At 40.7% G+C, this 15,448-nt stretch overlaps 1 protein-coding gene across 2 annotated transcripts in view; it reads right to left on the bottom strand.

Moving 5' to 3' along the window:
• The window catches only part of SOS1 (SOS Ras/Rac guanine nucleotide exchange factor 1), a 95,139-nt gene that overhangs the window by 32,241 nt on the left and 47,450 nt on the right, over positions 1–15,448 (bottom strand). For both annotated transcript variants that reach the window (XM_030558132.1, XM_030558133.1), the window contains exons 9-10: positions 6,495–6,622; positions 4,842–5,497 (exon numbers count right to left, since the gene is read on the bottom strand). In XM_030558132.1, coding sequence (XP_030413992.1) covers positions 4,842–5,497; positions 6,495–6,622 — 784 coding nt within the window. The remainder of the gene's footprint in view (positions 1–4,841; positions 5,498–6,494; positions 6,623–15,448) is intronic.

Here is a 15,448-nt window from a genome sequence, read left to right as displayed (position 1 = left end):
ATCACTGCACTCTTTGCAAAGTATGTAAATTCACTAAAAAGCTAGGTGACTTACATGCATAGGCATCAAATATGTTCACTGAGACTGGATCTAGTTTATGTCATAGTGCTTCCTGGTGAAGTCACTGAACCTCTGTGTTCCTTTGTTCATCTGAAAAGCATGGCTAATAATGCTTAGCATACACAGCGTTTCTCTCATTCTTAGATTTCAAAGCCCTTTGCAAAGGTGGGTATGCATGAGTAATTCTGTATTAAAAATGAGTGACAGAGGTACAGAAGGGTTACTAACTCACCCAGTTTCACACAGCACCTAAGAGTCAGATCCAGTGGCTGAATTCAGATCTTTAACTCAATGCCTATCACAATACCTGCCCAGGGCAACGTAGGCAAATCAGTCAATTTTTCTGTCTCAATTTTCCAACTTATCAAACGGGACTAAATTCCCAGCTCTGCAACAGAATTGTGTGACCCTGAGCAAACCAAATAACCTCTCTGTGTCTCAGTGACACCACCTCTAAGCTTTGTTAAATAGGGGTTGTAAAGCACAGGGAATTATTAAGTGCATTTGGTGGTAGAGTCAGGACTCTTCTTGGCTACCACCTTGTGCTTAGTACTATATGTAGGTTAAAGGGGCATTTTGGTGGGGAATACAGCAAAAGAAAGATCTCTTTTACTAGATCCCGTGTTCCTAAAATAATTTAGAAACTGTTCCTTTCTGGGCAGATAGAACTCTGGAGAGAAGCTCAAAGCTCACTGAACACAAGCATACAAACAGGGCATCCTACCAACACTAGGAACATTGCCAAATTTATTAATAACTTGTATCAAATCATCGTGTATGTGCAAAGGGTGAGTCTCAAAGGCCTGTAACTAACAAATCAAAACAAGCATTCACCAGAAAACTCAAAAAGGTCCTTTTTCTTTGGGGCTGTTGCCCTTCTAAATACTACCTCCATTTCCCCACTTATTTTAGTGCTCAAACTTTTAAACCAATGTCACAAAACCAATTCTACTTAAAATGTCTTGGTTTTTGCTATCAAACACTGAACTGCCTTTGCTCCAACTTCCAAAAAATTCACAGGACAGAAGCCAAACAAATGAAATTTCATCCTCAAAGGCTAACAGGTTTGAAAAGTTATGAGCAAATGAGAACAGAGGCTTAAAATAGTTTTGCTGTAACTGCATCTGGAGTACTATATTTATTCATACCACATTTTAGAAAGATATTAATAAATGCAAGTGCATTCAGAGCAGAGCAATAAAAGTGATTGAGTGTATGGAGAGATTCATTGACAACAGAGATTAACAAATGAAATATAGATAGCTTGGTTAAATGATAGCAAGGGTGGGGGAACAGGATGGGGTGAAAGCCACCTACAAATATTCAAGGGTCTAATCTTCCAATGTGTAGTGTATCAGTTCCCTGAAGGATGGAGAGCAGTTTACAATAGTTGTAATGGAATGAAATTGAGAAAGGAAAAAAATTACAGCTGAATATGAGGAAAAGCCCTCATTGCGAGATGTATTAGGGTATGGAATAGTCTCCTTACGGAAGTGTTGGAAGCACAATTAACTGAGATTTTCAAATTAGACTGGCAAAACACTGGAAAATGTATTCTAAAGAAAAATTCCATGCTGACAGGGGTTGGACTGAATGACCAAACAAAGGGGTGCCCAACCTATAGCCCACCAGAGCACTTTATAAGGCCCACGGCCTGCTTCAACACAACATACTAACAGCCAATTCATTAACATTTTGTTGTCATGTTTACATCATTTTAGTTTATACAACTGTGTAAACAGACAATACAAGTACCTAGAAACAATCAATGGCGGATTTAGCGTTAGTGGGGCCTTGTGCTCAGCTTCATTTTTGCCCCCCTTGCCCCTGCCACCGGGGGAGCATTCTCTCTGATCTCCCCCTGCCTTTACATTTTTTCCCCTGCATTCTCCTCCTGGGGCTCAGGGCTGAGGGTGCAGGGTCTGGGTGGGAGTTGGGGTGCAGGAACAGGTTGGGGTGCAGGGTCTGGCCAGGAGTTCAGGTGAGGGAGGGGGTGTGGAGAATTTACATAGGGCAGCTCCCATTTGGTGCACGGGTTGCAGGTGGCTCTGCCTGTCCTGTACTTGCCCTGCAGGTCCCATTGGCCATGATTCTCAGAGCTGCCTCCCACCTCCTCCCCTTGCCAGGCAGTGCTGCAGCCCCTAAAGCCCGGCCCCCTTTCTGAATCCAGCCCTGCGAGCAGGGGCTGGATTCTCAGGAGGAGCAGGGGCAGCCACACAGCCTGAGAGAAGCAACGGTTTCTCCTTCAAAGCACTGCTTCTCTCCGGCCAGTTGTGTGGCTGCCCTGTGCTCCTCCCAAGTCCTCTGGGCTGCGTTCGCAGCACTCCCGCCACCCGCACCTCCTGCCTGCTCCCCTGAGGCTGCGGGTGAGCCTCCGTCCCAGCTCTCCTGCTCCCTGCAACCCCCCTGCAGGGGGTGCACCAGTGCTGAGCTGCCTGAGGGCCCAACCATGGGGCCCCCTGTTGTTGGGAGGCCCCATGACAGGGCACTGTGTGTTTCACAGTAAATCCGCCCCGGAAACGATCTAAATACATACAACAAGCTGAACGTAAAATATAAATCAATACAGGTGATTTTAAATCTTATTAAAATATGTAGAATCTATTTGGCCCACACAAGATTGTGCTAGGGTTTATGTGGCCCTCCTGTGTAACAATGTTGGGCACCACTGACCTAATAGATCTTCTCCATCTCTGTCAAAGAATCCAACCCCAATCTCTGATACAGTCTTGATACTGATTTCTAGCCTAAACCTATCCAAGCCAAAGAACTGCCTTAACCTCTCCCAGGTGAAAGCCAGCCTCTCCAAATGTGTTGGAAAATTCTACTACTACTGTAACCTGTTTTTCCAATAGGATCTAAAGTTAGCCTTGGGATTACAAAAAGCTACAATACAGGATCTAACAATAATTGAAAAAAATCATCAGGAAGCAGAACAGAAAATTCCACAAAAATCCTATCCTCAACTCTTCAGAAAAGCATTTAAAAAAAACAAAACAAAACAAAATAATTACATCTTTTAAAAAGTAAGAATTATTCAATAATATATTATAAAAAATCAAAATATAACTTTCTGACATGGGGGAGGGGAGAAGCTTCCTGATCCATTGTCTAAATTGGCAAATTACTGAATAGTTTGGAAAAAAAAGAGTGGAGTGTTAAGCACTCAGTTATCCTAAATCAGACTGATCTTACATCAAAAGAAAAAAATACAGCATTGAGTTATTGTACTGCATACTGTTTTGACTAATAAATGTAAGACTTCAGGTTAAAAAAATGAAAAAAACAATTTTCAACTCTGTCTTGGGAAGAGGCACCTTCTTTAGGAAATTTACACATTTAAAGCTTTAAAGTAGTAAACAAGAGAATGTGGTTAACATTTCTGCAAATGCAGCACATAAAATATTAAGAAGCAAGGTAACTAGGGATGAGTGCTATTATGTATCTCTCTCTACCAAGTACAGATACTTGTATTAAAAAGCCCTAAAGTTGAGTATAGTAGCTTTGTCCCTTTAATAATCTGAGTAAGTCTTTATACTGAAATTCAGTTAAATTTAAAGCAAGAAACATGCAACAAATTGTTCCTCCATAACTACTAAATTGATATTATATCTTGCTTCTTTGCTGCGTGTTCATCTCACTAGCTGTCTGTGTGGGCACAGATTGAATTCAAGGCTGTAGTTTTAAAACAGAATATATAAACTCTTTCTGAGCCTGTGGCCCAACAAATATCATCACAGCTTATGAGGTCCAAACAGATAGCAACTCTTGAAGCCTGGAACATACAGGAAGAAGTATTGTGTATGGCCCTGGCCCTGCAAGTACCCATGTATGAGAATAACTTTATGCTCATGCACAGTGCCAGTGAGTTCAATGGACTGGGGACTACACCGCTACTCCAATATAACGCGACCTGATATAACACGAATTCAGATATAATGCGGTAAAGCAGCGCTCTTGGGGGGTGGGGCTGTGCACTCTGGTGGATCAAGGCAAGTTCGATATAACGCAGTTTCACCTATAACACGGTAAGATTTTTTGGCTCCCGAGAACAGCGTTATATCGAGGTAGAGGTGTATATATTTATGTCTATAGTAATGGGGCTAAATAAAGATCTCTTTTCTGAAATCCAGACCCTTAACTCAAAAACAAATTTTATTTCAGAATGCCTTTTATACTGTAAAGCATGTTGATCAGTTGAAGTTTTATTCAAACTGTTTATGGATTTTTTTTTTAAAGTGTAAATCTTTTAATCTATTTTTACTGTACCAGTGTTTAGTATGCTTTTTAGATCAATGTTATTAGGCCACAGGGAAACCTGACAACAGAACAGCTGTGGTTCTGCTGAACAAGAAAAGGCTGGATTTGAGTGGGTCAAATGTGTATGGTCCTGTTCCACACCAGCTCTGTACTTGCACTGAGGTGGGTAAGGGGAAAGCAAAGGCAGGCTGGAGGCAGAGCCACAAGAGATAATACTATTATTATCCAGTTCTTGCCCTATAACAGTGGTACATTACGGACTGCAGAGAACTTCTTCAGACACTGAGCTGAAGTGGCTTCCACACAGACGCTCTAGAGCCACTATGTTAGACATCTTATATTCTTAGCCAAGCTACTGCATCAAGACACTGCACATACAGACTGGAGCTTTGCAAAACCTGAAAGATGACAGCATCTTTCTTCTCATTCTGTATTAATAAGTACTGATGCAAAGAAATTAGGCATTTAGTAAAATAATCAACAGCTTCAAATATTCTAAACCAGTTTAAAGGCTGCCTCACCTGCATACATGTGGTAGGTCAGTCTCTCAATGAGTTTCACAACAGTTCCTGCCTTGAGGATAGGGATTCCAGATTTGGGCTGCATGTTTTCTTCAAATACAATATTCTCTTCAGAATCTGGTTCTGCAAACCTATAAAGCTCAGGACTTGGAAATCTCATCTGCTCCTCCTTCTCTTCCTGTAGCATTGTTACATCTAACATTCTTTCCAGGGTGCTTCTGTACTGTAAAGATATCAATGCTGCCATCCAGTTGTTTTTCTCTTCTGCTGATTTAGCAGCAAAAATAACACTGTTCTCATCTTTTAAAATAATTTCAAAAGCATGTTTATATTCATTAGTGTCGTCTTTATCATTGATTTGTACCTTTCGCATAAAAATTTTTTCTTTCAGACGATACTCTGCATTGCTAGCACCTGGAAGTCTTGGCTGGCCATGATTCGACTTACAGCAAATCATTAGTCCATCAAAAAGGAATATGTGTCTCTCATGTTTTGCGCCTACTCGTGAGAGAGTTCCTTCCATTATAAACTCATTGCAGCACTGTCCGATGTCCTTACCCTCCCAACCATCAATGTTTTTCTGGATCTCATTCATTTTCTTGATTGCTAGTTGTTTCCCCTTCATCTGCTGACTATAGAACCGACATGCAGATTCACTTCAGTGAACGAGAGTAGTAATAAAAAAAGGAAATACCACATTAGTTCAGAAAGTATAAAATAAACTATTCTTTCCAAATGAGAAGGTAAATACACCCTCATAGAAATACATGCTAACAAGAGAAAAATTTTAATGCAACTACCACTACGGAGAAAGTGCTTGCTAATTCCTAAAGTGCCTCATTTGGACACAAGCATTCGATGTATTTGATGCAATGTAAAATGTTTTTAAATGAAGTGCCTAAACAGCAAAAGGCAAATTGCTACAGTACATTTTTAATGCTCTAACATGTATTCTCAATTTATTTCCATTATTAAGAATGCACTTAATTCTACCTTCCTCAATTAGCAGCTAAGCTGTACAATGCAGTTACGTCTAACCCTAAAGATTCCATTTTAGAGTACAAAATTGGATTAGTTATCAACAAAATATTAAAATAGTCCAAAATTAATGTATTGAACAGAATTTTGAGAAACAGGTGTTTCTATATTACTTATAAACTGGCACTGCATGAATATTGTAACTTATTTTAATCATAACCAAATATATCTGAAGTACATAACATTGCAAGTAATTACTGGTTCACACTTGAGCTTGGTTTTCAACTGGGTAGGCACACAAAAATCTGTTTAGGTAATTTAAATGGTTCCATGACATAAGAATATCTACTTTCAACCACAAAAGAACTGCACATTAGCAATTATAATGTTACAAATTCACTTACTATCTGGAAAAAAAAATCTACAATTTATTTTTCCTTCGGCTTACCACTAGATTCTCAGGATGTCTTGACCAGTTGTGTGCAAGGACACATACAAATACGAAAGGTTTTAAAACAATAACAAATTATCTTAGCTTTGTATGTCACTTCCTCTGAAAAAGTAGGCTTGTCACAAACTATTTTGTTCATTGTTTACTGAAAGAGGAAACTGGGAACCCTGGATTTATAGCAAAGCACTGAGGGCTGAAAGCAGAAAAAATGGAAACATGTTTACCTAAGTCTTCGCTTTGCAAGACTTTTGGAGCATATCCTTTCCATACTACTCTGAAGGTTAAGCAGAGCTGTTATTGCTTGCTTTAAACATTCTTTATCCTCTTCATCCTCACTCTTCTCTTCCAGTTGCTGTGAATATTGAAAGCTAAATATTAAAAGTGTTAAAGAATGATGGTATATGCATGTGTGAAAGCATTACAAATCTGTTTAACATATTGAGAAGAAATCTCTCCATTTCCTGGGTTTGTGTGTTTTTCTTATTATATAAATCACAGAATAATCTACATTAATTAGATGCATTACCAACAGCAAGGTGGGGGGGCACAGCAGGGGAGTCCCCTGTAAGAGAGGAGTTCCTTGTCTACCCCAGGACTCAGCTGTGCTAGGGAAGAAGCTACCATTCTACTCCAGGTCTATCCAGTCCCCATCATGCCACCAGCAGAATGTGAGAGAGTCCCCTTTGAGAGAGAAGCCTCCCTCACTGGGCAAGGACATAACTGGACATGTGTGTTTATTTCTAAATTAATAGGTTTACAACCCACGTGGGAGGAGCTGGTTGAGCGTTTTACATTCTTATAGGTTGGAGACATAAAGGGGAAGCTTGTGCCTTTCTGAGGGATGTGAACGTGTTTGTATGATGTGCAGCCTCCTCCATATTACATACATGAGGATTTTCCTGGGAGTAGGGTAGACTGATTTATGGCCCTGTGGGAAAAGGGCTGGGAAATGAGGCTGGAAGAGGTTACACTTCTTTGTGAGACACACACATGGAGGGATAAGGCTCTCTGTGTTTGGCACAAAAAATGAAGAAGAGGTACCAGTGTGCGCTTGTTTTTAAAGCCCTCTTTTATAAAGAGGTTCCTTATTTTAGTTTGTCAATTTGGTTAGTCTGGGATGGAAGTGTAGGGTTTGTTACTGTAAGCTCCTTTGGGTTTGGTTGAATAAGGGTTAGTAGTTATATCAAGATGTCTTTCGCAGTCTACCCAGGAGGTCCCTTTTTGGTTACCTAGCTGTGACAGGTAGGTCCTTTGGCTGGCCACCTTAAAGCGTCTCAGAGTGAGGCAGCACTGCCAAGAGCTTCAGGAATGGAGCCTGAGAGTTGGAGGGGACAGGAGCATGTTAACAGTGAAGGTCTGGGTCCTTCTATCCCTATGGCGGATGGGGAGGCAAGGATGAGACAAGGAAGGTTTAAAAAAAAATGGTGCTAGACATAAATCTGAATTGAGATTTTTATTTCAGTGCCTCTGGTTTAGTCTGCAGTTTTCTCATGGGTTAGGGTATCAACTGAAGCAATTCCTAGACTATGGTTATGCTTATGAATATATCAGTCAGCTGTCAACAATTCTCTGATTCGATAAGAAATGAAGCTCTTATACATATCATCAAGAACTGGCTCAACAAAATTGTGGGGTTGATTTGGCACATTTGGTCTCAGGCAAGCAACAATGCCACATGAACCCACGGGTGAATCAGAGTGGAGGTGGTCTGACTGTGGTTTGCATCCAACTTGAAATGTAAAAGGTGTCCCATTCCCAAACTGGATCAAATATAGTATGTCCAACTTTGTTTGAAAGTCCTGGAGGACATTACTTCTTTCCATGACCTGTTCAAGTTAATTATCTCATGTTGTAGACACCAGTGCTGACAGCAATAACCTCAACATTCCCATGTATGGCCAACCTTCTGAATCAATTTAGTTTTTCCTGTTCACCATGAGGCCAATGAGACTATCCCTGGTGGTTTCTGGTTCAACTCTCATGGCTGACCACACTCTTGATGTAGTGTTTGGACTGGGATTGGAGATGTGAAATTTGGAAACTAAACCCCTCATACAGCAACCAAAACATCCATTAATCAGAGGTTAGGGCACACAACACATCACAATGAAGGATCCATTTAGATTGTGTATTACCATACTAACACAACCTGAGTGTTTCCAGAGGGCTCTCAAGGAGAACACTGATCTCCTGACAGAACACTATCAATGGTTAGTGGGATATATGCATCTTATCCTGATGAGGGGGACTGCTAGCAACCTCTTAACTTAGCTTTGATCTTGCAGGTTGCTTAGTTTATATCTGATCTGTAACAACTCCAATGTGAGGGAGGATTGCTCAAGCACCACTGGCAGGAGTCTTGGGATGAAATGGATTGTGGCATAAAGATCTTTGAACTCTTATATTACAGTTGTGCACGAGACTAAATAAGAGGTTCTTTGCCTCCACCACAGTACCCACTGACAGTCTTTTCTACTGTTTGCAATCTGGGTTTCTGGCTGGATTCCGTTATGTGTGGATGATCATTTTTTAGCAGCAGCCAAAGCTATTATTTACCCTGCGTCTGCCTCTGAGGTTGAAGCCTTCTCTTTCCAATGCAGAAAGCGAGAGGCAGCTTTCGAGCATATGGAAAAATGCAGACTGACTAGCTTAAAGGTCGGGATTCAAAGTAAATGAGATAAGTAATTCTATCACATACTTATGAGACATACATAGTGTTATCTGGGACTTTGATTCAGCATAATGCTATTATATGACACAGGTTGAAGACCATGGAAAATAAAAACAGGTCCTTGAACCTCTGCATTTTGGTGTAAGAGAAGCGGGAGTAAGAAAATACTTAGTTCTTCAAGTCATTTTATTAATGAAATACTTGTGCAAAAATCCAATCTTATATAAATGCACACAATGCTTTTCAGCTCTCCTTCCTAATATTGTGCAACAAGAGAGAGCTGTAGGGAGAACAATTTCCTCAAGGTGGTGAAGAGATTAAAAGGTTTTTAAAAATTTGTCACAGATCTTTCATGTTACTAGGTAAAACAAGCTTGCAGGTTATTTTATCCTGATAAGCTCTAATACATCACTCAAAGAAATAATTTTTCTTGGACTCTGATGAAGCCCAATTTTTAAAAGTTACCTGTACTTCCAACTCCATATTCAAAGAAAAATCAAGTGTTCAAAGCTACTAATGAATTTAATCATACCAAAGTCTTTTTTTAAAGTTAACCTATATTTAGAATTTCAAAGTTTTAAAAACGTTGTGTGTGCTAAACATATATTATTTTTTTTATTATAAGCGTTACCATTACTGAATTATTTCTTAGTCAAAAACGGAATAGATATTTGCAAGGTTTTATGCCAATCATAAAAAAATAGCTGGCCCCCCCCCCACCAAAAAAAAAGGGAAAGAAAGAAAAAGAAAAAGGCTTCTGCCTTCATCTGTTTCTTTTCAAAAAATCTTTTCTTTTTAAAGAAATAGGTCATGCAGGGAAACGTGGTAGGAGGGAGAGTACAGGAGGATTTTTGTAATCTAGTATCAAATTAAAAACCTACTTTCTTGGAACATATTGGGTCATGAGAAACAAAACAATCTTAGTGGACATATGCCACAAAAAATTCAAACTGCCATTAAAAGGCCCACTGATTTATTGCAGCTGTATAGTGCCACCTAATGAATCAGTACAATAACTGCAAAGTATAGGAGTTTAAACTCTCCTTTTATAAAGAAGCAGAGCGTAGGGGGAAGGTCTATCTATGCATGACTGGGATATTGAAGGTATCATGGTCTGTTTGGAAAACTGTCTATACTTTTACCGGGTCCAAGAGTTCATACCTTCTTCCCCAAGCTGTTAAAGTCATGGAACACCTCTACCTGCTAGTCAAACATGCTATGGTCTGAGAGACTAACCAGTGGGCAAGAACTCTGAAGCTATAATTAGTTTCCATGCAACAATAGGTTTCGTTGCATACACATCAAGACTAAAACTCTCAGTTCCTGTTAGGCTCAGCCCACCTACATGATATAGTATAGGAAACCATATCCACAGGTACACTGCCCAGAGACCCTGACCAAAGCTCAACAATTAAGATTCGTAAGAGGAAATATGTATACAGCCATTCCAGCAGTTGGAGGATGTTATCAGTTGGAGAATTTCTTCCCAGTTCAAAAATAAATACTGCAAAGCAGAACAGATTTGAGGGCAAATAGAATATAGAATCATCTGTCCTCATGAATGTCAGCATGAGAACTGCTCCACTCTTTGGGGCATTAATCACACCTAAGTAGTAGTAGCAATAAGAAAAGATAATCCACCTTCAAAGAAGGATTAGATGTCTATATGGCAAACAAGAGTATCCAGAACAACAGCTGATGGTAACAACAAATCTCATGCTTCCACAGTTTAAATCAATCTCTAACTATTACAGATTAGGATCAGACCTTCATGGGGGCAGATTATTCTAAATCTGTCAGTTGTGGGGTTTCTTATACCTTCCTCTGAAGCATGAAGCACTGGCCACTGTAGGAGACAGGATATTAGACTAGATGAACTATGGATCTGATCCAGGAAGGACCACACAAAATGCCATTGTAAAGGGGGCCCATTCAACTACAAGGGTTAGTTCAGTTGACCAATATCAAAAAGTTATAGCTGGTTGAATATACCAGAAATTCAGATTAAAAAAAATAAAAATTCAGTCTGGATTATTACCCAATACAAGCACAACAGAAAAACCTGAGACAGGATTGTTAGGTTTAACGCATGCAAATACGAAGCAATTTCTGACACATGAGAAGCACAAAGATTACTGAAGGCTTAAACTGCACCTCCTCCAAGAGGAGACAGGGGCAAAAATATTCCAAGCCCATCTGTGACCTGATCCAAAGCCCATTAAAGTCAACAACCCTTTCAACTGATTTAAGAGTCTTTGGATCAGGCCAATAGCCCCATAACCTACTTTAGATAAGACCCTGAGAAATCAGACAGGGTATCACACAGGCAAAAGGATAGGCAATCTGAAGAAAGTGGGCACCTGGAGGTATACTCCTCAATCAAGAGGTTGCATTCTGTTTATTAAAAGGTTATTTGGGAGCATCTACTTGAAATGGCCATCCTCTCCATGCAAAGTATTTTTAATAAAAAAATACCAGGAGACAGTGACTATGTAAGAGGTGCAGAAAAAAAAGCTTTCCTGTGTGCTTTTACATGCTATGGACTTCATGTTAAACACAAAGATACACCTCATTTGAGGAAAACCTTACATCCTATTCACCAACCCAGGGACCATCCCTAGAGAGGTCCAACCATCAATCAGCTTATACAAATAATTATAATTATTAGCTTATAATTAGCCTATACAAAGTTATTTTACTGGTGGGAAAGAGACCACCAGGAATCTTCTGTGGCACATCAGCATAGACAGTGTTTTCAATCACTGGAAACATCCTGTGCCTCTTCAGGCTTGATGGCACATAATTCATCACTTGTGGCAGCCAAGCTCACTGCAGGCACCACAAGCTCCTTGCATCTCTTCATTCCCCATAAGGTCTATGCCCCTCCTTCCCCCAATTTCAGGAACCCCCTGCAATTCCTCCCAATCTCTCCAACTGCTAGGGCCTCTCATTCTCCCCTGCTCCTTCTGTTCTTCCCCTACACCAGTGGCTTTGTGTTCAGCTCTATTTTTACTTCCCCCATACCCTCAGTGGCAGAGTGTCTGTCTCCCCTTCTTCCATACCAGATTCCCACAATCTCCCCAATCAGGGGTTTTAGGTGCCCCACATTCTCTTGTCCAGCCATGCCAAGGGCTTTGTGCAACCCTATTCTCCTCTTTTATCCTACTACCCCCGTACCAGGGTGCCCCCAATCCACCTTTCCAAGGGCTCCATTTCCACCTTCTCCATATGGCTAGGTTTTTGTGAGACTCCTCATCCCTCCTATACCAGGGGCTGTGTGTTACTACTCCCCCCCCCCCAGGCCCTCCCTATCAGGGCTGTGTGCCTCCTATTTTACCTTATCCTGATGCCAGAGATACTCTGTACCCCCCATGCCTCATATCAGGTTCCCCCAATATTCACTCACCAGGGGTTCTGCATTCTCCCCATTCTCACTCCATAACAGGGACTGTATACATTCCCACTCCTTTCCCCTGTACCATGGTACCCCAATCTCCCTCCTCCCCCACTAATACCTTCCCCCATGGCAGGGGCTGTGTGTTCCCAGTGTCCCCTCTATGGGTTCCACATCCTTTTCCCTAGGTCAGAAGTTATGTGCATACCCCCATTTCCCCCCAACATTATTCTGACTTCTCTTCCAGACAAAGCATTCAGGACACTGACCTGTTAAAACTCATCTCTGTTCATCCTCCCAATAGAGACGGAATATTGTTATTAGTAAGTATTAATGGGTACCATCAACTAGCTCTTTGATCTATAGGCTATTGCAGAAGTGCCCAAAACTGAAACAGTGGTAGACTCCCACGTGTCCCCAATCTTCTCCAAATCAATAAGGTTCTGGCCTTTGATGCCTAACACATTTCTGAATTCCTGGGATAGTTATATTACATACAAACAGAAATGTCAATGAGGTACATTTTGCAACAACAGCCAAACTGTTATAATATGATGGCTTGATTCTTCATTTGAATTAGGATCACCTTCCAATTCAGTTCCACTTTCCTCAGCAGGTGAGCTGCAGTCTGAGCCCTACGTTAGCATGGAAACAAAAAGGGGAAGTCAGAGCAACCAGCACTGGTGTCAGCAAGTCTCTCAAGCATCCTTGATTCCTATGCTATACCTTAAATGTCTTCCTCCACATAAGGCCTTCTCTATTAACCTCTATGATGCAGATCATGTTTCGTTGGTCAGCTACTTGAAGTTCTTCTGGAGTGCACGGACGCCTTGAGCCCTAACAGGAGGCAATGATTTCAAGACTAGCCAAAGGATTGGTGTTAGAAACAAGAGACACACAGTGCATAAAGGGTCCCACAGATGTGGCAGTTATGCACAGCACTTTTCAAATCACTCAGCTCAGACACCAGTGCTTCCACATTCCCGATCAATATGCTAAACAATATCCAAAAGAGGTTCTATGGGCCTGGACACTAATACCACACCATGCAGTTGGAGCATCTCAGCACATTGTGCCAGGGAGAGACGTATTGATGGATCAGGTGCTCAAGTGCACTGGGTGTTAGTCAGAAACAATGGTGCCTTGGGCGTTATGAGGAGCCAGAAGAGGTGGTGGGCCACTGAATCCCTGGTTTAGTGGACCACACTGAAGACATCTATGCCACAGAATACCTAAAGACCTCGAAGGACCAATATCTCATGGAGTCCACCCCTGCCCGTTGCGGATTCTACAATCTGCACAGACTCTCTGTGCACCAAGAAAGTAATAGGCTAGGAGCAAGTCTATCTCCAAGACTCAAAAGGCTCTCCAGTTCCTAGGCCCCATCAACACAAGCTGCCTGAAGCTGCTAATAAGTAGCTCTGGGAGCATAACACATCCAGAAATAACTGACACCCCATCCAGTTGTGAAGCCACTGTTGGACTTAGGAGGCAGCCAAGTGCTGCATAAATCAGGACGCATGGCTATTACAGGAAGCATGTCACATTCAGAGCTTTGATAACAGCATTTAGCAAGATCTTTGAACTATATATTTTCTTCAATACTCTGAACTAATTATAAATTCACTACGGCACAAATTCACATCTGAGTTTAATAGGTCAATTTATACAAATAAAAAAAGAACTACATTTTAAGAGATTATTATTACAGATTTTTCATGGGCTATACTGACCCACTTAATTCTAGACCTTTAAATTAAATTACATGCATTGAGTTACACACTCTTTCCTTGTGTGAACATGGCATTACATACCAAAACCCAGGATAACTGAATAGAAAAAAAAACAAAACCTGATGCCTAGTATTATCTTATAAAGATAATACATGCTGCTCCAATATAAACAGGAGAAAAAGATCCATTGAAGTTTGCTTTCCCTAGTAAATCACATAATTCAGATATGGCATGACATTTTTGGGTCCTTCAAAATTCACATTTGATAAAATTAAAGTGGCAACATGACAAAAATGAAATTAAAAAATTCATATATCCAGTAAGTTTTACTCTAACATTTGCCAGTTCATTAACAGTTTATGACTTGATACTCTAAGCGCTACACAACTTTCACACAGATTTTGCAATTCTAAGGAAGGGTAGAAGGGAGTACAGCAAAATAGAGACAATGGATTTCAGGAAGGCAGATTCTGGCAAGCTCAGAGAGCTGATAGGTAAGGTCCCATGGGAATCAAGACTGAGGGGAAAAACAACTGAGGAGAGTTGGCAGTTTTTCAAAGGGACACTATTAAGGGCCCAAAAGCAAGCTATTCCGATGGTTAGGAAAGATAGAAAAATGTGGCAAAAGACCACCTTGGCTTAACCACGAGATCTTGCGTGACCTACAAAATAAAAAGGCGTCATATAAAAAATGGAAACTAGGTCAGATTACAAAGGACGAATATCGGCAAATAACATAGGAATGCAGAGGCAATATTAGAAAGGCAAAGGCACAAAATGAGCTCAAACTAGCTATGGGAATAAAGGGAAACAAGAAGACTTTTTATCAATACATTAGAAGCAAGAGGAAGACCAAGGACAGGGTAGGCCCACTGCTCAGTGAGGAGGGGGAAACAGTAACGGGAGACTTGGAAATGGCAGAGATGCTTAATGACGTCTTTGTTTCGGTCTTCACTGAGAAGTCTGAAGGAATGTCTAATATAGTGAATGCTTACGGGAAGAGGGTAGGTTTAAAAGATAAAATAAAAAAAGAGCAAGTAAAAAATCACTTAGAAAAGTAGGATGCCTGCAAGTCACCAGGGCCTGATGAAATGCATCCTAGAATACTCAAGGAGTTAATAGAGAAGGTATCTGAGCCTCTAGCTATTATCTTTGGGAAATCATGGGAGACGGGGGAGATTCCAGAAGACTGGAAAGGGCAAATATAGTGCCCATCTATAAAAAGGGAAATAAAAACAACCCAGGAAACTACAGACCAGTTAGTTTAACTTCTGTGCCAGGGAAGATAATGGAGCAAGTAATTAAAGAAATCATCTGCAAACACTTGGAAGGTGGTAAGGTGATAGGGAATAGCCAGCATGGATTTGTAAAGAACAAATC

The sequence above is a fragment of the Gopherus evgoodei genome, chromosome 3 (genome assembly GCF_007399415.2).
Source record: "Gopherus evgoodei ecotype Sinaloan lineage chromosome 3, rGopEvg1_v1.p, whole genome shotgun sequence".
Lineage (NCBI taxonomy): Eukaryota > Metazoa > Chordata > Testudines > Testudinidae > Gopherus > Gopherus evgoodei.
This window is presented reverse-complemented; position numbering and strand designations above follow the sequence as displayed.